This window comes from Rattus norvegicus, chromosome 14 (genome assembly GCF_036323735.1).
Source record: "Rattus norvegicus strain BN/NHsdMcwi chromosome 14, GRCr8, whole genome shotgun sequence".
NCBI classification, from domain to species: Eukaryota; Metazoa; Chordata; class Mammalia; order Rodentia; family Muridae; genus Rattus; species Rattus norvegicus.
The window spans coordinates 83432421-83454755 of NC_086032.1; the positions used below are offsets into that span (position 1 = coordinate 83432421).

Here is a 22335-nt window from a genome sequence, read left to right on the forward strand (position 1 = left end):
TTGTATTCCTGGAGGCCTGCTGGCACTAGGGACAAGCAGACAGCAGCCTAGCATAAATGTCCTCTCCGAGGCTTTACCTAGCATCTGATGGAAACAGATGCAGAGACCCACAGGCAAACGTTAGGTAGGGCTTGGGAATCCTGTGGAAGACAGGGAGGAAGGCTTGAAGGAGCCAGGGGGCGTCAAGGACACCACAAGAAACCCACAGAGTCAACTAAGCTTGGCCCACAGGGACTCAGACTGAACCACAACCAGAGAGCATCATGGGACAGCCTAGGCTCCCTAGACATATATAACAGACATGCAGTTGGTCTTCAAGTGGGACCCCTAACAGCAGGAGTAGGGGTTGTCTCTCACTCTGTTGCCTGGCCTCTTCCCTACCTGGGTTGCCTCATTAAGCCTCAATAAAAGAATATACACCTAGTTTACTGCAACTTGATATGTCAAGGCGGGCTGATACCCATGAGAGGCCTCTCCTTTTCTGAGGAGAAAGGGAGGGGGGATGAGAGGAGGTGAGGCAAGAGGGAGGGACTGGAAGGAGAGGAGGGAGGGGAAGCTTTGATCTGGATGTAAAGTAAATAAAGTAATTAATGAAAAATAAGCTGGCTGACAGGAGATTTCAAAGAATTGACTAATAACAGCCAAGGCTGCTTTTTGGTTAGAAAAAAACAAAACAACTAAGTCTGAGTTAATTATGCTACAAAGGATGTCCCTTAATAGAAGTTGGGGCAAAGGGGCTTAGAAGAAGCCAGAGTGTCAGGTGATACGCTGTAACTAACATTTACTGAACAATGATGTGTACAGGCGGGCCAGTCTTCTGCTTTGGCTCAAGTATGGTGACTCCCTTAGCTCTCATCACAACTGTGAGAAAGATACTACTCGGTCCTCATTTTAGAGACAGGGAAACAGAGAGAGCAGAGAGATAATATGCCCGATAATTTGGGCTACTAGAGGATTCCCAATCAGGCTCTGAACTCTAGAACCTCAGTTTTAAACTTCACTGTCTTTGGGAGAAAGGATTATAACGTCCTCCTCTGTCCCCACACATCTCTGCTGAAATCCCACTATTTTTTTTTTTTTTTGGTTCTTTTTTTCGGAGCTGGGGACTGAACCCAGGGCCCTGCGCTTCCTAGGTAAGCACTCTACCACTGAGCTAAATCCCCAGCCCGAAATCCCACTATTAATGCAGGGTCACGGAGCTGTGCTGCTGGAAGAGACTTTAGTATCGAGCTGCTTCTATCCTCATGGCAAGGAACAACTTCCCATGAAGTGAGTTGAACACTTCTAATGATGAGAGAACGTTCCTGCCAGAAGTAGCCAGAGGCTGGCGGCTCTAAGTGCTAATAAGTCAGGAAAATGCTGCCAGCCTGCTATGTGGCACAGGCTGCAGTGAGGGGAGAAAGCCTTCTGCTGTGGAGGCTGGGCCTGCGCTCGTCAGCCTTCTCCACCTGCTCTGTGTTGCTCTTTGTAACACATTGTGTCCATGTGTTCCTAACAGCTCTTTAAATGTTTGAAGGTGGGGTAAAGCTCTCCTCGGACTTTCTTCGTCTCTGTATATTCTGTCTGTTTTCATATCATGGTCCCTAGGTAACATTCATTTGCCTTAGTAACAAGTTTATATTTAAGATATAAATGTGGGAGGACAGCTCAGTAAGTTTAATCTGAGGCTTCCCTTCTGAGAACTGTCCTGAAGGAGAGGGACAGGGAGACGCTAAGAACACAGGCAAATGGGAGCAGCAGGGTCAAGGGTCAGCTCCAGGCTTGGAAAAGATATGGTAGGGAAAAAGGAAGCAGCGATCTTCAGCTCTTGATAACTAGAGAGTTTTGAGGGCTTGGGAAGACAGCTTAATGATGAAGTGCTTGTTGGACAAGTACGAGAACCTGAGTTTGGATCTCCAGCAGCCGTGTAAAACGCCAAGTGTGGGGTCCTCTCCTGTGATCTGACAATGGGGGAGGTGGGCCAGGCAGATTCCTGGAGCATGCTGGCAAGCCAGCCTAACTGAATCTGCAAGCTCCAAGTATGTGAGAGATCCTGTCTCAGAGATGGAGATAAGACTGAGGATGCTGGCTGCAGAGATGGCTCAGTGGTTAAGAGCACTGACTGCTCTTCCAGAGGTCCTGAGTTCAAATCCCAGCAACCACATGGTGGCTCACAACCATCTGTAATGGGATCTGATGCCCTCTTCTGGTGTGTCTGAAGACAGAGACAGTGTACTTATAATAGATAGATAGATAGATAGATAGATAGATAGATAGATAGATAGATAGATCAATCTTTAAAAAAAAAAAGACTGAGGATGCCCAAGACTCTGGCATACTCAAGCTTGTACACACACACACACACACACACACACACACACACACACACACACACACAATGAGCATCTCTCGAGCCTTGGCTATATGCTTGCTGGGCAGTTCACTTGATTTTCTTTCTTCATCCTCATAGGAGATAGGAACAAGGTTTCACTCTTATATTTCATTAGACCACGTAAACTGAGGATCAGAGAGGGAAAATAACTTATTTAGAAACTAGCAGTGAGGCTTGCATTCAGTATCTCAGGTATGTGCTTTCTTTCTTTCCTCCCTCCTTCCCCCCCTCCCCCGGTTTGGGTGTTTGAGATGCAGTTGTAGTCCTCCAGCCTCAGACTCCTGAGTGCTGGAACTACAGGTGTGCACCACCAGGCCTGGGAAGCTCTGTCTTGACTGCCTTGCTGAAAGGAAGATGAGAAACTAACTGTGTTTGGTCATCCCGGAGCCAGTGAGTAATTATCCTAATGGAACCAAGCTTCACCCGCCTTTGGAAGTGCGAAGAACCAGATAACAGCCTTTCAAAGCCAGTTTTACACTAGGTTTCTGTCCTGAAGTATCTGAGGCCCCCCAAGACTGCATCTGTACTTCAGTGCCCTCCAGATGTTTATGAGGCTGTCATTCAGCTTGCCTCTCCACTTGTGGAGAGGGGCTTGTATGGTTGGACACCCGGGACCAGGAAGATCAGTCTAGAACACTGAGTGAGACTTCACTGAAGGCTCAAGGCTATCACCCTGGCGTTATAACAGAAACAGCCTGATCCTGAATGGCCGGCCTATTTTCCAGGATGGCCTTTTGCGAAGGTCTTCCATGTAATACCAGGGCAATTGAGTACCAGGGCAGTTTCTCTGACTGTGCACAATTACCCTGACTGTGGGGTACGTGTAAGCCACCATCTCCTACAAGAAGGAATCTCCAGGAGGAACATGCCTTATCCCCAGCACTCTGGAGGTAGAGACAGTCAGATCTCTGAATTCTAGGTCAGCCTGGTCTGCATCCTGAGTTCTAGGACAGCTAGGTCTATTTAGAGAGACCCTGTGTAAAACACAAAACAAAACAAAACAAAACAAACAACCCCTGAAAACCTAAAAAACAACCAAGCCAAAACCAACCAAGCAAACAACACAGACATGAACACCTTTGAGGCTTCCACAAAGGAAAACCCTACCTGCAGGGCGCTGTCCAATCAGATACCATTGTATGAGCACATTTATTCTTTAGCTCCGCCCCAAGTCTCATGACTTCTGGATAGGAATTACACTTAACCATTGCATAGCCAAATCAACAACCAAATAACCAAATAAACAACCAAATAACCAAATAACCAAATAGATAGATAGATAGATAGATAGATAGATAGATAGATAGATAGACAGACAGACAGACAGACAGACAAATGTTTTAGACAAACAAAACACTGTCCCAGTGCTGCCCTTGTTTTCTATGGATATTGAAAATGGCATATTATGTTTCAGCAAGGACCTCAATACAGAAATCACAGTTAAAACATTCCCGCAGAAACAGACGAATACTTTCCAGAGTACAACTCAGGCATTCTCTCACATATGTAGAGGCTAGACTATTCTTGGGGCTTCCTTTAAAAAATATTCATTATATCTGAACATTGTTTTTGTTCTAAGAATCTGTGGAAGTCAATGACGTGGCAGTGGTGGTGATGGTGGCAGTAGTGGTGATGGTGATGGTGTTGGTAGTGGTGGTGGTGGTGGCAAACACCCTTTATCCCAGCACTTGGGAGGCAGAGGCAGATGGATCTCTCTGAGTTTGAGGCCAGCCTGGTCCACAGAGTGACTTCCATGGCACAGAGGGGGAAGAAGAAACCAGGAAAGGAATCTGTGGAAGTCACTGAAGATCTCAGACTGCTGGTTTGGAAACCATAAATCAATAACTTGTTGCGCTCAAAATGAGCTTCAATTTTACTAGAATTTTAAAAACCACAGCAGTTTAAACTTATCTCAAGGCAGCTTTGACAATGAGACCATTTCCAGCCTGTTTCTGGCAGACATGAGCTGGAGAGTGAAAGAACCTAGACACAGGAGGGACCTGCAGGAGGGGAAACGGAGGTGTGGTTTCCGGTGCCTGGCTTCAAAGGCTGGGGGCAACCCTGAGCCCAACCTATTTCTTTGTAGCTAGACTAATTTCTGTAAAGAGAGAGAAACCACTGAGCCAAAGTCAAACTTCCCCATACTTTAACAGTGCCCCAGTTTCCAGACCATCACCCTCTAATCTCTGTAATTGTGCTGGGGAGCAGGTGCATCCGGCGAGTGAAAGGCCGGCCCAGCACACTGCAGGGATCCAGCCTGGGCTAAGTTTCTTTGGATCTCCTCTCCCTTCGCCATCTCTCTCTTCCCCTCGTTTCTTCTCCTCCTTTCTCTCCCTTTCTCTGAGTTTTTTCATGCATTTGTTTTTATCCATTTTTTGACAGCTGGGGCAGAAATGAAAAACTAAAGGATTTATTTCCTTAGACAAATCTTCCACTGAATGAAAAGGAATGCCTCTTCCTAACCAGTTATGCAAATGAGCTAGCAATGCTGTGAAAACCAGCTCTATCATATGCTCACGTTTCTCAGCGCTTGATAACAGATGGAGAGCTCCCCCTGAACTCACATCAGAAACGCGAGGTACCCATTGGCGGTGAGACCGATGTTTAGATGAAAGGGGTGTGGGGGTGTTAGAAGACAGAGCCAGATCGCTGCAGACAGTGTCTAGATAGAATTAGGTTCCACACTTTAAAGAAGACTGTCAATATTAGGGTGCGTCTCTGATGACTGTAAATACAGACTGAGTGCTGAGTCCCCCTGCAAACCAAATGGTTTCCTTCTGAAACCCAGGCTACTCACTCTGTAAGTCACAGACCCTTAGAGATGTGGTGACATTCTCTGTGTCCTCACCACCTTATAAGACAGACAGCCCATCACAAAATCCTGACAGCCTGTGGAGCTCAGAGCTCTTCTGTCCTCTGTGCCAAACCGACCTCTTGCTGCTTCCACCAATTTGGTCTCAGATCTGCCCTCTGGAGAGACACAAAATAAACCTAATCCCTCTACTAGACACCAAATCCCTTTATGTGACTCCCTTAACAAAATATGGTGACTCAGGCTGCACATCAAGCATCTAATGAGACCAATTACCTTTCCCCTCCTGCTCCTTTTAGTGGCAGAGCAGGCTTACATGAATCCACTTTAATACGCAGGCGGGGAGAATCCAACCCCCTCTTCCCCCACAGTCCTGCCTTAGAGCTTCAGCTGATACTCAGCATTAGGTCCTCGGAAACAGGAGAATCCAGCAAAGGGCAGCGCTAGGCAGGCAGGCTACCCTGACTTTCCTCTGTTGTGTAGCACACTCTCCTCCTGCAGGCTAAGGGACACCTGGCCCAGAGACTCTTGTCAACTTCTGCGGCAGAATCCTGAGACTGTCCCCCAGATCTTGCCCCTGACAGTTTGATTAGTTCCAGTTAAGACATAATGTGTGATGGACACTCCAGGTACTAAGGGCCTCATTGACCTTACATTGGAGAAACACTAATTTAAGTGAAAAACAAAAAACTACAAAGTGCCTTGCAGGCCCAGTGAATGGATAAGGGGGCTTGCCGCCAAGCCTGAGGACCTAAGTTCACTCCTCAGAACCCACATGATGGGAGGGAAGAACCGACGTTAACAAGTTGTCCTTTGATTATCACACACGCATGTGAGACACACACACACACACACACACACAACACACACACACACACACACACACATTTAATATCTAACTTATCGATCTCATCCATTTAACTTCAGTTATTAAATCCCATGGTACATAAATCATAAACCAATTCTTTAAGTCATTTATTATTCATTTTACATTAATCATTAAGCCTATCAAAATTCTTCCAGAATATGGAGAGGACAAATAGCATCACCTGCAAGTTACAGACTGATAAAGGCAGGTATTTTGGGGAAAACACTCAACATAGGTCTTACAAGGGAACCAGGCCCCTGAACTGCATGTCAGCTTTTGGGATTGGCCAACAAAAGGGCCTGAGGCAGAGCTGAGGAGGTTTACAGGGAGGGCATCAGGACCTGCACGCTCCTCATCAACCTTGAGACTGAAGTCAACATATAACTCACACTGGGCTAAGCACCTTCAGACGTCCTATGCGGCTCTGTGTGTGTGAGCTTTACTAAAGCTACAGAAGGATTCCCACACACAGGTTATAACAAGTCAGAGTAGTTCACAGCAGTCGAGATACCTGGAGAACTGAATTATGTAAAGAAAAGCCTTTTCTTTAAGAACAGCAGCTATTTCTTCCCAAAATAACTGCTGGGTTTTCGTGCAAGCACAAAGCATGTCTCATCTCTAACTCGGCCGTGAGATAATGCCAGGCCAAGGCAGCTCTGGTGATCTTGTTTCCTTCTGGAGAAGCGAACCCAGGACCTGCTCAATAGCTTAGCCCCTTCACAAACTGAGTCAAAAATTGAGCAAAAGCTTTAGGAAAAAGTTTTGGTGACTCCTGTTACGACATTTCATGTTTTTGCAAACAGGCGTAGCAAAGGCACCTGTTTCATTTTCTGTTTGGAATGAAGATTGTCACTGGTTCGCTGACCTTCCTCTTCTTCCTGGTGCTTTCAAAACTTGGCTCAATGTGCACAAAATTCATTCTTTGAACCTGTGAGAATCACACAGAGAGGCACAATTCAGCAGAGATGTGGCACCTCACATGACATCTATAAAACAGGAAGACCAAGCATGCAAAACAGATCCAAACCTGTGGGCTTGTCTGGCCCAGATCAGAACCCTGTTGCCAGCATCAGAAGCTGGTATTCCAAGTTTCAGGAGCTGAAGTCCCCTGGAGGCAGCCAGTTTCTGGGACAGTTTCTTGGCTCTCTCTAGTGACTTCAGCACATCCAACTCTTGAGGGAAGAGTTGTTGATCAAGGTGTGGGGCCAACAAGGAGCAAGTAGGGGTCAGGAGAGATCTAGGGCACTGATTATTTTAGAGGCAGACAGAATGTAAGTCCCGATTTCAGCCAGCAGAGACACAGCCTTGTCTTTTCTGCAACTGCTTAGACAATGACTTGAAAGGACAATGTCCTTTGCTGAGGAAAAGTATCTATTATTGATTACTGGGAAGTTGATCGGTGAATTATCGCTAATTATCATCCCCAATAGTTAAAGATCTTGGAACTTATTTCTGTTCAACCGAAAGAATAACTGGAAGCGCACGCATCTGTCAGACAAGCTCTGTTGCCTGGAGTTCCAAGAACAGCATAAAGGGCATTTGTATGTTACTCAGCCGCTAGAAAGGAGTAGTGCTTTTCCCACGTCTGCTGGCCCTTTGGAAGGAAAGTGGAATGCAGTGTATTTTAAAGCCAGACTTGTCAGAATATCTAGCAGAGACTCCGACATTATCCCTCTTCTTCTGTAGTAGACATGTGTTACTGTTGATACGGAGTAACTACAAAATAGTGAGAATGTCAGGAAAGCCTTTAAGTACCACTTAGAGCCAGAGACTGAGTCTGAAAATGGGCAATTTAAGCATTCATTTCATTTACTTATCCTTTAGTTTTACAAGAGGGCTGAATTTCTCATCTCAAAAACCACAAACTCCCGTTAACCTTAACTAAAACACTGACTAATAAACCAGTGAAAGTTTGAAGAAATTAGGGCTGCTTATCAAATAACTCATTTGTTTATATGTGCAGACGTTTGAAACTGCTTGCTCTAAAGGAAAATACATAGCAACATCAAAACACAAAACATGGGCTGGAGAGATGGCTCAGTGGTTAAGAGCACTGGCTGCTCTTCCAGAGGTCCTGAGTTCAAATCCCAGCAACCACATGGTGGCTCACAGCCATCTGTAATGGGATCTGATGCCCTCTTCTGGTGTGTCTGAAGAGAGCAACAGTGTACTCATATAAATAATAAAAACAAAACAAACCCCACAAAACACAAGATAGCTCTTTAGTCTATGAGATGAATTTGTTATAGTTTGGTTGTAAGAAAAAGCATTTGATAAAGTTCATCTTGTCTAGAAGTGTTGCTGAACTACGACTTTTCTGTCAATCCTGGGAACACATGAAAAAAGAGAGACAATGGCTGAAGGGCTTTAAACAACATCTTCGCCTGATGCTTTGACTAAGTTTTAGTCCCATTTTCTTCTTCTCCCAAAAAATCAAGTTTTATTTTAAACTGCGGGACTACAATTTTAGTTCACTGAGCTAATCAAATTCCTTCAATAATGTATAGCTTTACGGCAACCAGTGAAGCCTGAGGATCTCATTGGTTTACAGAAAACCAGCAAGCATGTTATCAGTCAGGGACCACGTCCACACAGATCTGTATGAACTGTGTAAGCTAACACATCCACACAATATCCACCAAAGTATATTCCAACTGGTTCCATTTGTACCATTGATGCCAAAGGTCAACTGGCCAAGCAATTAGGCAGGCTAGCCTTATTGCCTGTAAACACATCAGATATGAATCAGATGATTTGAAATGCATATATATGTAGGGGGCTGGAGAGATGGCTCAGTGGTTAAGAGCACTCACTGCTCTTCCAGAGGTCCTGAGTTCAAATCCCAGCAACCACATGATGGCTCACAACCAACTGTAATGGGATCTAATGCCCTCTTCTGGTGTGTCTGAAGACAGCTACAGTGTACTTATATATAATAAATTTTTAAAAAAAGCTAAAACTCCTTTGAAATACATATATATATACATATATACATACATATATATACATATATATATATAATGAAATGTTTGTTTTTACTTGTGTTTTCCTGAATGTATGTGTGTACACCACATATGTACCTGGTATCTGAGGAGACTGAGGGGTTCCAATACCCTGGAACTGGAGTAAGAGATAGTTGTGAGTGACAATGTGGGTGCTGGGAACCAAACCCTATTCTCTGCAAGAGCAGCCAGTGCTTTTGTCCACACAGACGTCTCTCTGGGGGGTCTTACATGTGATTTTCTGATGCAGTGTCTCATGTATATCAAATGCTAGGCCTGAGGTTGAGGATGGTCTTGTAAGTTTTCATCCTCCTGCCTCCACCTCCCAAGTTTTGGGACCGCAGGTATCCATCACTACAGCAGTTGATGCAGTGCATCTGCAGTGGGTCCCTAGTCCCATCATACCTCAAACACACAGTTCTTAGGGTGTTCCTTAGCTAAGCATGGTGGCTCATATCTGTAAGCACAGTACTTGGAAGACTGGCGCAGGATTGTTGTAAGTTCAGGGGAAGCTTGGGCTTCAGTGTCTCAAAGAGACCAAAATTTAAAAATCACAAAATGTTTCTTGTATTCAGACTAAGAGGCTACCATGGTTAATTATCAATAGAACCCAAGTAATACAGAATTCACATGGGACTGAAAAACCTTAGAAAAGATACACTTTCCACTGCTGACTTAGTAACATTCTAGTTAAGAAGCCCAAGAATAGGATTTGCCTCACGCACGCACGATGGATAGCCACCCCATCTGACAGCATTTGGATGGTATTATGAAAGGTCTTTTCTTTGTAAATGACTGTCACTATTTCCTCTATAGTCATCATCTACAAAAGCTTATTATTTGAATATTGTTCCAGAATTTTCTCTTTGGCTGTCTCTTCTGCTTCTTATTCTCTCGTTCTTTCTCTCCCTCTCCCGTCTGTGAGGGATTTGATCCTCTCCTGAGAATCAGTTACGTTTCATAGCTAAGAGCCCCAGGGTTATGCGTCCACTTTAGATCTCTTCTGAACCGCACACATGCACGAGTGTCTGCAGCCCACTGGAGTCTCTACACGGTCACTCCAAAGACACCTCGGCCTCACTGCGTCTGACCCTGTAAGCCTGGCGCCAGTCACTGTTCTCACCCAAGGTGTTCGAGTAAAAGTCTGAGACTGGCGGAAAGCTTGTGAGGCCTCAACCTTTAGGCAAAGAAGCACAGTCAACTATGAAAGTGCGGGTGGGAGAGATAGTCTTGCTAGGGAAGAGCACACAAATTGGCTATCCAATCCCAAATGATCAGCTCTGAAAACGCACATACAACATGTGGACTGAGCAGGCTGTACTCATATATTTGGGAGATATATAATATATACAATATAATATATATAATATATATAGTATATACATATATAATACATATTATATATTAATAAAAAGTAATCAATGTGAGCCTTTCAGGATTGAGCCTTGTGAAGAGACACTAAGCACGTGTTACAATAAAATGCAATGCTGTATTGTCCAAACAGACATTCATTCTTTCAGCAAATGCTGTGCATGAGACAAATCTAAGTGAACAAAACAGATAAAAATCCCTGTGCCAAGGACTGTACAACCTGGTTACATTACTTTTTGTCTTGGAATCTTCCAGTGGCATCGCGTCAGTCTTGGCTGCCTGCTTGGCAGTGGTGCGACTCACATGCTCACCCACTGTGGCACACTGGGTGGGAGCTTACTTGACCCCTTGAGTAAGGTCACATCTGGATACAACCGTGTGCTTTGATCTCATACCCTGGCCCTTTCTGATTCTAGTCCTTTGCATGCAATCCTCTAAAACACTCTATGTCTTCACTTGTAGATTCTGACTCTGGTGAAAAATTATTTCCCCAAAGAAATTTTGCCAATCCTTGTGATATTATTATAGACATATTTAGTTTCTAGGTTTCTAGCTCCTAATTCCCACCTCAGGGCATGTCACAGAAATTCAAATGTTCTGTCTTTTCTGACCTACTTTCTCTGATAGTAGATGATAGATAAAATACAGCAGATATTACCCTCATGTCAGAAAGTGACCTGTCTCAGAACCGAGAGATCAAGAAGACTGAACAGAGACAGGCTGTAATAGCCTCTGTCATCCAGTCTGTTAGCATTACAATCCCAAAAGGACAAGTGCCAGAGCACGGAAGCTCCATGCCCCTTCTCCTACACACCATGTATGTGTGTTTCCTCTATGTTCCTTCCTACATCCATTATAAACACAGTGTGCGGGGTTGGGGATTTGGCTCAGTGGTAGAGCGCTTGCCTAGGAGGCGCAAGGCCCTGGGTTCGGTCCCCAGCCCCGGAAAAGAAAAAAAAAGAAAAAGAATAAACACAGTGTGCACCCCCAGATTCTAAGAGCCATTTCAACAGATTAGTTGAACTTGAGGCGGTTGTGGGAATCCTAGATTGTGCCAATAGGTCAGAGGCACAGGAGAAAGAAACAATCTGTAGCTAGCAACTGGCATCTAAACTGTGTGTGCCTGAGGGGCACAGATGGTGCCCTGGGGACAACTCTAAGTAGATAGCGTCGATCGAGTTGGAGGACATGGAACTGTTATAGAAATGACTGCTTGCTTTTGGTCATGTGTTTCAACATCACCAAAGTCTTCTTTGTTGGAGCTAAAATGGCTCTAGTGGATGATGCCTGCCACTCAAGCATGAGGCCTCCAGGCCGCCCACACTCGTGCTAAAGCTGGGTACAGTGGGAACAGCTACAATCCCAGTGCTGGGTGAGGGTACAAGATCGGTGGATCCCTGGAGTTCACTGGTCTGCTAGTCTGACTGAATTAGCGAGTTCCACGTTCTAGAGATCCTGCCTCAAAAAAACAAGTAAGAGGGTAACTGAGGAAGATAGCAGAGATACATACATACATACATACATACATACATTCATACATACATTCATACATTCATACATACAATGTACACATACACAGAAGGAGGAAAAAGTCTCTTACATTGATTGAGTTGTGAGAAAAAAAGAAAAAAGTCTGCTTGATTTATACAAATACAATCTCAATTACGTTAAGTTCCCCAATCATATAATCTATAGAATTCTAGAAGATTAGAAACAGGCAATTTTGGTCACATTTGTATCAGCAACATCTAGGAAGTGCCTTGCATGTAGAAAAGGGTTAAGAATGAATGAATGAATGAATGAATGAATGAATCTTCAAATTATGCTTGCGATGTAGAAATGCAATAGAGGCATGGAATGGGTGCAAGATGGCGGTTTTACACATAGTTGTACTAAAGTGAAAACTAGAGAGTCAGTGGAGATGTACAGAAGTCAAACACGAGAGAAATCTTTAGAAGTTAGAGTCAGAAGACTGACCAACTGGATATGACAGTCAAATAAATTAGGTATGTCAGTAGAACTCCTGGTTTTCAGTTTGGCTAATGTGTAGATGAAGGCGCTAGTTTCTAGCTAAAAAACAATGTGGACTCTGAACTTGGTGAGTGCAGACTGGTGTGCCTGCAAAGCTTCCACAGGGACAAGGGTAAACAGCAGCGGTCTGAGTATCTGGGAGAACTCAGGGCTGGAGATGTAATCTGAGAGTCAGCTGCCTGAATAATTAGGGCCCTGGGTGTGGAAGTGTTTGCTTATTGGGAGAGCAGAGCGTGAGAAGGGAAAGGGGCCAGGACACAGCCTTAAGGAATTCCAACACTGAGAGATTAGCTGGAAGAGGAGCCAACAAACAGGGCTGAGGATGAAAACAATGACAGATAAAATACTAGCAGACTGTTATGTCAAGAAACACGGGAGAAGCACAGGGAATGCGGAAATCAAAAGGCGGCGGTCAGCAACATCACGGATCGCTGACCGGTAAAGGCAGTGGTGTGTGGAGACTATGGGGTACACTGAATTGTGGGGGTAGAAGTCAACTGAAAAGTGAAGAACCATAGGGGAAAACTGAAAAAAGTACACAAAACTGTACAAAAGTCAAAGGCCTGGGGAATGCAGAGAACACAGATGAGAGATATTGATTTCTTTCTTGAAGAGTGAGTAGCTGTTTTCCAGACAGAAGGTGGTGACAGATACAGAGGGGAGGAGGTCACTTGAGGCAGAGTTCAGCAGATGTAAAGTTGCTGAGCTGTGAAAAGACAGAGAGAGAGAGAGAGAGAGAGAGAGAGAGAGAGAGAGAGAGAGAGAGAGAGAACTGACAAGGAAAGAATGTAGGACAATGGGAAATGTCCCTCCATTAGAGCAGCTCACAGGGCTAAGTTTTATATATCCTCCAATTATTACTCAATATGTTAGTATAAATTAACTTATCAAATGATCTCCAGGTGTCAGCCAGCTGGAAGCCAGGTCTCTCAGGCTTTGGAAAGAAAACAGACATATTTCCATATAGCAAGAGTGAGCAGTTCAGGCCACAGTAATTATCTTGCATCAGGAGGTTGGCCTGTGTGGGGAACCACGGGATGGGCTGCCCTAGCGTCCGGGAAACACACTGAGTGCTTTACATGCCTTGGGTGAGAGTGCAAGGATTTGAATTTTGTTTACTTCAAACTTATGTTTCAGGTCATAGTTGGCCTTATGCCTCCTTCCATAAAGTGTGATTTCTCTGGTGTCAATTCATAATGAAGCCTTAACTCTAGATTCTCTGCACCTGTCATGTCCCAGGTCACAGAATCCTATGGTCCAGAGAGCCTGTGTCCTGTAGAGAAGTAAGTGTAGCCTTGGCATTGAGTTTGATTCTTCTCCCATTTATCTTTTCTGTCACAAAAGGATTAGCAGCTATTTAAAATAGGCGATATTAACATACACGTAGGCTGTGTTAACACTGCAATGAATGAACAGTACAAGGCAAATGCTTACAGAGGATGCTTATCTCCAACTTCAGGGGAGCTACGGAAATTGCCTTTGTCTTACTGGGCTTTATAAAAGGTCCAGTGATTCCTTTATTTTCTATTGTAAACAGGGTTCTGAGCATGACTATTTTTATTTAGGAGATGAATGTGTATCCTTTATAGAGTTATAACTAGATTAATCCCTTTTAACCTAAGAAGCTAGTATATCAACTATCTTTCCATGTCTCCTAAGATAAAAGTCTCACAGTGAAGTCAGGTGTGGTGGAGGATGCCTTTAATTCTGGCACTCCTGAGGCTGGGGGAGGCAGATACCTGTGAGTTCAAAGCCAGGGCCTACATAACTTCTTCCAGGTCAGCCAGGGTTTCAGAGTGAGACTCTGTCTAAATAAGTAAAGTTTTACAAAGACGGAAGTTGATAAATGCTTTTGACCACTCTTTGTGTTGAAGACATTGATGTAAGCACTGTAGAGGATGCTTATCTCCAACTTCAAATTTTTGATCAAAAGTGATCATGGTGAAGACTCGGTAAGAATTCCAATAAGATTTGAACTAGTTTTCTTCGGGAGACATGGCAAGGCTTCAAAGGCATGGAGCTTGAAGTAGGAATTACAGGCAGACGACATCAGCAGGCAAATGGCGTAAGAAAAGGGTTGCAAAGAAGACACTGCAGACGGCAGGGGCACAAGTGCAGGGTAGAAGACAGCACACCCTGGGGATTCTGGGAATGTGTGTGAGCAATGCGCTGAGAACACCATCCCTTCCCCCTAAAATGGTGTGCAGCCAAAGGGGTGTTGAAGACACTTCTGGGGCAGCAGTGTGAAGGGTGACAGGACAGGCTGAGCTGAGACGCAATGATACAGGAGCAAGAGGGGCAGCAAGGAATGGGGAGAGGAAGGGGCTAGAAGGCTGAGAGAATGGCAGCCTCGACTCAAGCCCTCCCTGTTCCCTGGGAGCAGCACAAGGATGGGAAGCAAAGAACACAAGGACAAGTGACCCATGCGGGTAACGCTGCAGACCAAGGCGAGAGCCAAAGGAGACTAAGGGCGTGGGGCCGGACATAGACACTCAAAGCAGTCTTGATTAAAATCAGCAACAGGATAAGGGTGTTCACTCTTTCTATGACTACTCAATACAGGACTTGAAGTCTTAGCTAGAGCAGTAAGACAACTAACTAACGACAGGGGATGCCAACAGGTCCTCAAAGATTCCACCAGCAAACTTCTACCACTGATAAACATCTTCAGCAAAAGCAGCAGGATATAGAATTAATAGGGAATAATCAGTAGCCCTCAGATACACAATGACTAATAGACTGAGAAAGAAATCATGGAAACAGTATCTTCCACAACAGCCTCAAAACCATCTTGGGTTAACCCTCACAAAGCATATGGAAGACTTGTGTAATAAACGTTAACATTGAAGAAGGAAACTGAAGAAGACGTCAGACCAGACCTCCCCTTGTTCATGGAGCATCGTAACTAACATCGTGGAAATGGCCATCAGTCAACAGATTCAACACAATCCCCATAAAATCTCAACATGAGTCTTCACAGAAATTGAAAAACACTCATCAGCTTCACAGGGAAGCACAAAAGTCCCAGGACAGACGAAACAGTCCTACATAGCAAAAGGCTGCTGGGGCATCACCACCCCAGACTTCAAATGGCACTACTGAGCTATGGTAATAAAAACGTCACGGCACTGGTGTAAGAGCAGTCACAGTGATCACTGGAATAGAACGTAAGGCCCAAACATATTCTACAAACTATGGACACATGATTTATGAAAAAAAAAGCCTAAAATACACAATAAAGAAAAGCACCTTTAACAAGTGGTGCTGGTCAAACGGGAGCTGCACCTAGAGGAATGGAAACAGACCTAATATCCAACATCTCCAACAAAACTCCCGATGAACTGGACTTGATCAGATGTCCTGAGTCTGACGGAAGAGAAAGTGGGGAACAGGCTTGAACTCACTGGCATAGGAAGGACTTTCTGCCCAGAACACAAATAGCACATGAAACAAAAATGCTCTGGCAGCAAAGGACATCACCATTCAAAGCGTCAGCCTACAGAGTGGGGAAACTTCACCAATTACACTTCTGACAGAGGGTTAGATCTCTAGAATGTACAAAGATCAAACAAAACAAAAAGCCCAAACCAAACAAACCAAAAACCAACAACACGAACAAAAAACGACTAGCCCAACTGAAAATGGGGCATAGATCACAGAGAGTCTTCAGCAGACAAAACACAGATGGCTGAAGAAGACATTTTTGAAAAGGTTCAACATCATTAGATATCAGGGAAATGACAATTAAAACTAATCATCGTTCCCCAGTCAGTATGACCAAGATTAATGAAACAAATGACAGCATGTGCTGGTGAGGGTAGGGAGGGGGACACTTACTGATTGCTGGTGGGAGTGCAAACTGACACATTCACTGTGGAAATCGGTGTGGAGGCTTACCACGGGGCTGAAATTAGCTGGGGGGTGGTGGTGAGTGCCTTTAATCCCAGCACTTAGGAGACAGACGCAGATGCATCTTGGAGTTCGAGGCTAGCCTGGTCTATGGAATGAGTTCTAGGACAGCCAGGGCTATACAGAGAAACCCTGTTTTGAAATCAACAACAACAAAACTGAAATTAACCCACAACATAAAGCTATAACAGTTCTGAGCATATTTCCAAAGGACTTCTCCTCTTACTACAGTGATACCTGTGCATTCACGTTTACTGCTACTCCATTCATAATAGCTAGAAATTGGAAACAGCCTACTGTGTTTCCATCTACTGATGAGTGGGCAATAAAAATATGGCCCATCAACACAATGGGTATTATTCAGCTGATAAGAAAAATGAAATTTGCAGGTAAGTGAATGGGGTTTGAATCAATCATCCTGATTAAAGTAATCCAGATTCCCCACACAACTTATTTCATATTTTCTCTTTTTGTGTGTGTTAGCTTTTAAGCTTTAGATATATGTGCTTTCAATTAGAATAGTCATGGAGATTAGGCAGCTAGTAAGGGACTTGGGGAGAGGAGGGAATCTTTCAAGTGAGAGAAAACAAAATATCGTGTTATAAAGAAATAAAGGGGGAAACTAGGATTAAATGGGGAAGGAACGGAAGGTGGAGTAACGAAGGGAATATGAGGAGAGACAAATGGACTCACCAGACAAATGGGGGAGACAATGCCCAACTAGACACCTTACATCACATGGTTATTAGCATTTGCATATCATCTTTTGTAAACTGTTCTTGATGCAATTTATTGACTGAATTCTTGATTAGGTTTTTTAAAAATTGTTAAATCATTGGGAATTTGATACAGTGTGTTGATAATTTTTACACCCCTTTCATTTCTCTCAGACCAATTCCCCTGCCTATACAAATCTGTGTCTTCTTTGAAAAAACAAAACAAAACAAAACATTAAGTCCAGTGTGTGCTTCCCACATATATCTTGGGTGTGTGGCCATCCACCGGAGTGTGGTCAATCTACCAGGAGTCACACCTTAAAGAAACCTGACTCTTCCTCTCCTAGAAGATATCTATTGTCAGTAGCTTGGGGTATGACTTCAAGGTTCACACTCCTGTAAATGTTGCGATTTTGTCTGGTTTGAGCTTGTTCAGAACTTGTGCATGCTGTCACAATGGATTGGGGTTCACATGTGCAAATGTTTTGTCATATCCAGGAAACATTCTTTTTTTTGGGGGGGTTCTTTTTTTCGGAGCTGGGGACCGAACCCAGGGCCTTGCGCTTCCTAGGTAAGCGCTCTACCACTGAGCTAAATCCCCAGCCCCTCCAGGAAACATTCTTATAGTCACCCACAGCCTCTAACTCTTACAACTGTCTTAGTCACTGTTCTGTCCCTGTGAAGAGACACCATGCATGACAAAGGCAACTCTTATAAAAGAAAGCATTTAATTGGGAGCCAGCTTACAGTCCCAGAGGCTTAGCCCCTTATAATCATAGAGGAGAACATGGCGGCACACAGGTGGACATGTTAGCTGAGAGTTCTATATTCTGATCTGAAGGCAGGGGAGAGAGGGGGCGGGGGGGGGGGGGGAGAGACTGAGCCTGACACCAGCTTTTGAAACCTCAAAGCCCACCTCTACTGACACACTTCACACTTCCTCCTCCAAGGCCACATTTCCTAATCCTAATTCTACCAAAGTTCCCACTCCCTGGTGACGAAGTACTCAAATATGTGAGCCTATGGGGGCCATTCTTTAGTTAAATCACCACACAATCTGTACACTCTTTTTCTGCAATGACCCCTGAGCCCTGGGAGGAGGGGATGTGATAAAATGTCTTATTCAGGGCTGAACATTCTGTCTCTTGACTAGTCAGTGGGTTTCTTTCGTCATCTTTGTCATCTATTGAAAGAGAAGTTTCTCTGATGAGGGTTGAGATATGAACAAATCTATGGAAATGAGGCTAAGTCATTCGCAGCCGGTTTAATGCTGTATCTGTTTAGCAGAATAATAGTGGTAGGTTTTCCTTTAGGGCCTGTGACCTGTCTAGCCTCAAGATGTTGGTTTCCATAATGGTGCCAGGCATGGATTTTATCTTATGGAATCAGCTTTAAATCCAAGAAGAAAGTGATTACTTCCAGACATTCATGCCGTTAACCGTACCAGTGGGCGTGTCTTGCCGTAACAGCTGAGTAAGCTCACGGTCACGTCTCCCCTCCAGTAGCGTGCAGGGAGCGTCCCAGCACTATGAAAGTTAGCCAGTACAGATGAAGATCTCAGGTCAGTACCAGCTTCTCTCCGTGATCTATGAGTCAAGTACATGGTGTCCTCAGCAAGAGGGCCTCACCATCGAGTCCTGGAAGGTAACCAAGAGCACTGGCACTAATCTGTAACGCACAGGCCAACGACTCCAAAAGACGAGTACTGTCAACAACTCTGCAGGAGGAGACTCACCTACCTCCGGGCTGGGCTTTTTGTTCATCTGAGGTATCTAGTAGAGGCACCATTGTCCTGTTACGGAGTAACACTATTGTAACTCTTTCTACTGTATATGTATATATTATAGGAAGCATCTATAATAGGAGGCTTTATTACCCATATTCCTTCCTCTACCCTGCCCTCCCATTCCCCAGAATCCTTAGCCTTCAATGGTCCATCGATCCCTTTAGACCACTGCAGTCTATCTCCCCTCCCCTAGAAGCTATCTCCTTCCCTCAGAAACCTCTCATGTGTCTTATTGGTTTCCTGGCCTCAGTGAGTATTCCAAACAAAACATACATACTTAAGGATTCAAAGCTAACATCCACAAATGAGAGATGTCATGTGACATTTGTCTTCTGGGTTACCTTAATCAGAATGGTGGTTTTTTTTTTTTTTTTACTTCTATTACTTGAGTTTTGTAATTTCATTTTTAACAGTCAAAAATATAATATCGCATTGTATGAAATCCCAGCACGGAGAGGAAGAGTGCCCAAAAGTCCTACCCCTAATCAAGAAGCTACTTGCACCTGATACCTGCTGGGAAAGGGGAAATTAGTTCTCTCCAGTGGCACCACCACACCCTACCAGATTTCATTGTGTGTGTGTGTGTGTGTGTGTGTGTGTGTGTGTGTGCTTTTTTGTTTTGTTTTTTTTGTCTTATTGTTTTTTGTTTGTATTTTTTGAGAAAATAAAGATAAAAGAATGAGAACATGAAGTTGGGTGGAGGATCTTAGAGGATACAATTCCCTTGTGTGGATGTAGCCCATTTTATCCATTCATGGGCTTTAAGTCTTTTACCTGACTATGGATATATATATCTTAGGAAGCATCTACAGTAGTGGGCTTCCTTATGATTTGTTTCAAAAATCTTTAGTGTTAGCTGTCTGTCCCCAGTTCCCTCCTGTTTCGATTTCTTGGCTATTACAAACTCAGCAGCAATCACCATGGATAAGCTAGTGTCTCCAGAGCAGAGAGAGGCCCAGGAGTAGTACAGCTGAACACGGAGTACATACACTTCGAACTTTTCGAGGAACTCCCACAGTGATTTCCAGAGTGGCTGTCAGTCTGCACTCCTCACAGTGCTCTCCTTCCCTCAGACCCTTACTCTTTGTGCTGCGTAGTTTTGTTTTGTTTTCTCCTACTTGTGAAAAGGGGACCTCAACTGCAAGACTACCTCCTTCAGACTGGCCTGTGCGCATGTCTGTGAGGGCAGCTTAACTGCTCATTCAAGCAGGAGTGCCAACCTCCTGGGATCACTACCATTCCTAGGAAGGCAAGTGTTGGCTGTGTAAGAAAATTAGCTGTGGGCTCAGAAGCTAAGAGCATTGGCTGCTCTTCCAGAGGACCTGGGCTTGATATCCAGCACCCACATGACCAGAACTATCTGTAATTCCAGTTTCAGGGGGAATCTGATGCCGTCTTTTGAACCCCCCTGGTACTGCACACAAATATGCACAAACATAATGCAGGCAAAACATCCATACATATTTAACACACATATACAAAGGAAGCAGTAACTGTGTAAGTCAGAAGAAGCAAGCTGTAAGCAGCATTCCTCCGTGGTCTCTGATTTGGTTCCCACCTTCAGCTCTGGCTACGGCTCCATGCAATAATGGATTGTACCTGTAAGATCTATCAACCCTTTCCTCCCTACGCTGGTTTTGGTTAGGGTTTGCCTAAGCGTCATAAAGGAAACAAGAACATTCATCATCACGGATGTGGGGACTGAAGCTCGGTCTATTCAGTAAATAGAATCCAGGTGTCCTGCCATCAAATCCATTGTTCATTATAATTTGCTTCTTCAACCCAAAAGAGAGAAACAAAGGTAGGACATTTTAGGAGAGGTCATCAGAACTCTCAGTAGGTCCTGGGCTTCTACTTGGGATTGGCCTGTTCTTGAGTGGTCTACTGTGACCTAAACACAGCTAAAATGGAATTATTGCTCTTCTTATGAACCAATTTTTTTCCTCATGACTCTTAAATTTCTACTCATCATTTCCCTGCCATCAGAAGTGGCTTACACAGCGTTCTGGTAATGAGTAAACGGAATGGCACAGACAGAGCACCTAAAAAACGGTATCTCACACATCAAGTCATTCAGTGACTGACAGCTGCAATCACTCTCACTGCCTCAAGACGCTCCAGCCACACTGCATCCCCATAGCAGGCCAAAGTTGGGTCCCAAGAGCTGTCCTAACCCCCTGAAATATGTGATGTTTCTTTACATGAGAAAGCAGAGGGAGGAGATACTTGCTGACGTGGTTAACAATCTTGAGACAGAAAGATTAGTCTTAATTACCCAGGTGGGCTTAAATGATCCTGTGTACTTAAAAGGAAAAGACACAGAGGGATATGAACACAGGAGACAGCAGTGAGCACACAGGCAGACTGGACTCTCCTATGAAGCTATGGTTCTTTTGGGAAGCACTCTCTGTAGATGCCATCCAAGTACAACATACACGTAGCGCTTTCTAGGGACGTGGTGACAGCAGGGACATAGACACTGTTAAATCCTGCTTCCTTAAGACACCAAAATTATTACAAAAACAATTGTTCCCAAAATTAACTATCATATCAACATAATCCTGGCCAAAATTCCAATGATATGTGTGTTGGAACTCATTACATGGGTTCTAGTAGTCATACAGAAGAGAAAATTACTACAAGGACATTTAAAGAGGAGGATTATGAAGGGGAAAGAGTTAAACTTCCAGATACCAAAACATACCATAAAGTTAGAATAATCAGAGCATGACAACAATATTTCAAGAGTAGATTTATGAGTGACATAGAATACCAACTATAAATTATCTATTCATATCGAAGATCATGACCTTTCAGTTTTAGCAGAGCAGAGCAGACTGTTCAAATGTTATCAAGTGGGAAAAGTCTCCAAACTACAAAAAACTTCAGCTTGCTTAAGGAGTCAAAAATTTGAAAAAGAAAATCTTAAAAAACGTATGAGAAATAAATATAGAACATTTTAATTATAAGAATTGAGGGGAGATGAGTATTTTACTTTCTTTTGTTTTCTTGTAAAACTGGGTCTTTCTGTTTCCTGATTAGCCTGGAAGTCACTCTGTAGACCAGGCTGGCCTCAAGCTCACAGAGATCCCATTGCCCCCATAGCTGGGATTAAAGACCTGCACCAGCACACCTGGGAGAAGGAGTCTCTCTTTTTTTTTCTTTTCTTTTCTTTTTTTTCAGAGCTGGGGACCGAACCCAGGGCCTTGCGCTCGCTAGGCAAGCACTCTACCGCCGGGCTAAATGCCCAGCCCCCGAGAAGGAGTCTTTTAAGCGATGCATGAAACAGTGAAGCAATGGGAAGACGTCCGCACGCACGAGCCGTGGACTTACTACGATCGGCCGTGACTGCAGAGTCCAAGCCACGCCTTTCACAATCCTAGTAACAGCCCACGAGGTGGTTCAGCTACAAGGGTGGCTGTGGCAAAGCCTGAGGAGTCTGGTCTAATCCCCGGAAGCAAGCAGGCAG

The 22335-nt window shown here is 44.1% G+C and overlaps 1 protein-coding gene across 8 annotated transcripts in view; it reads right to left on the bottom strand.

The window, feature by feature from the left end:
* Positions 1 to 6134: 6134 nt before the first annotated feature.
* Hormad2 (HORMA domain containing 2) overlaps positions 6135 to 22335 on the bottom strand; it is an 85461-nt gene continuing 69260 nt past the window's right edge. For 6 of the 8 annotated variants that reach the window (XM_063273477.1, XM_063273476.1, XM_039092294.2 and 3 more), the window contains one exon: positions 6135 to 6979. In XM_063273477.1, coding sequence (XP_063129547.1) covers positions 6875 to 6979 — 105 coding nt within the window. In that variant the 3' untranslated portion in view covers positions 6135 to 6874. The remainder of the gene's footprint in view (positions 6980 to 22335) is intronic. The other 2 variants (NM_001017501.1, NM_001401619.1) reach the window with 1 other exon arrangement.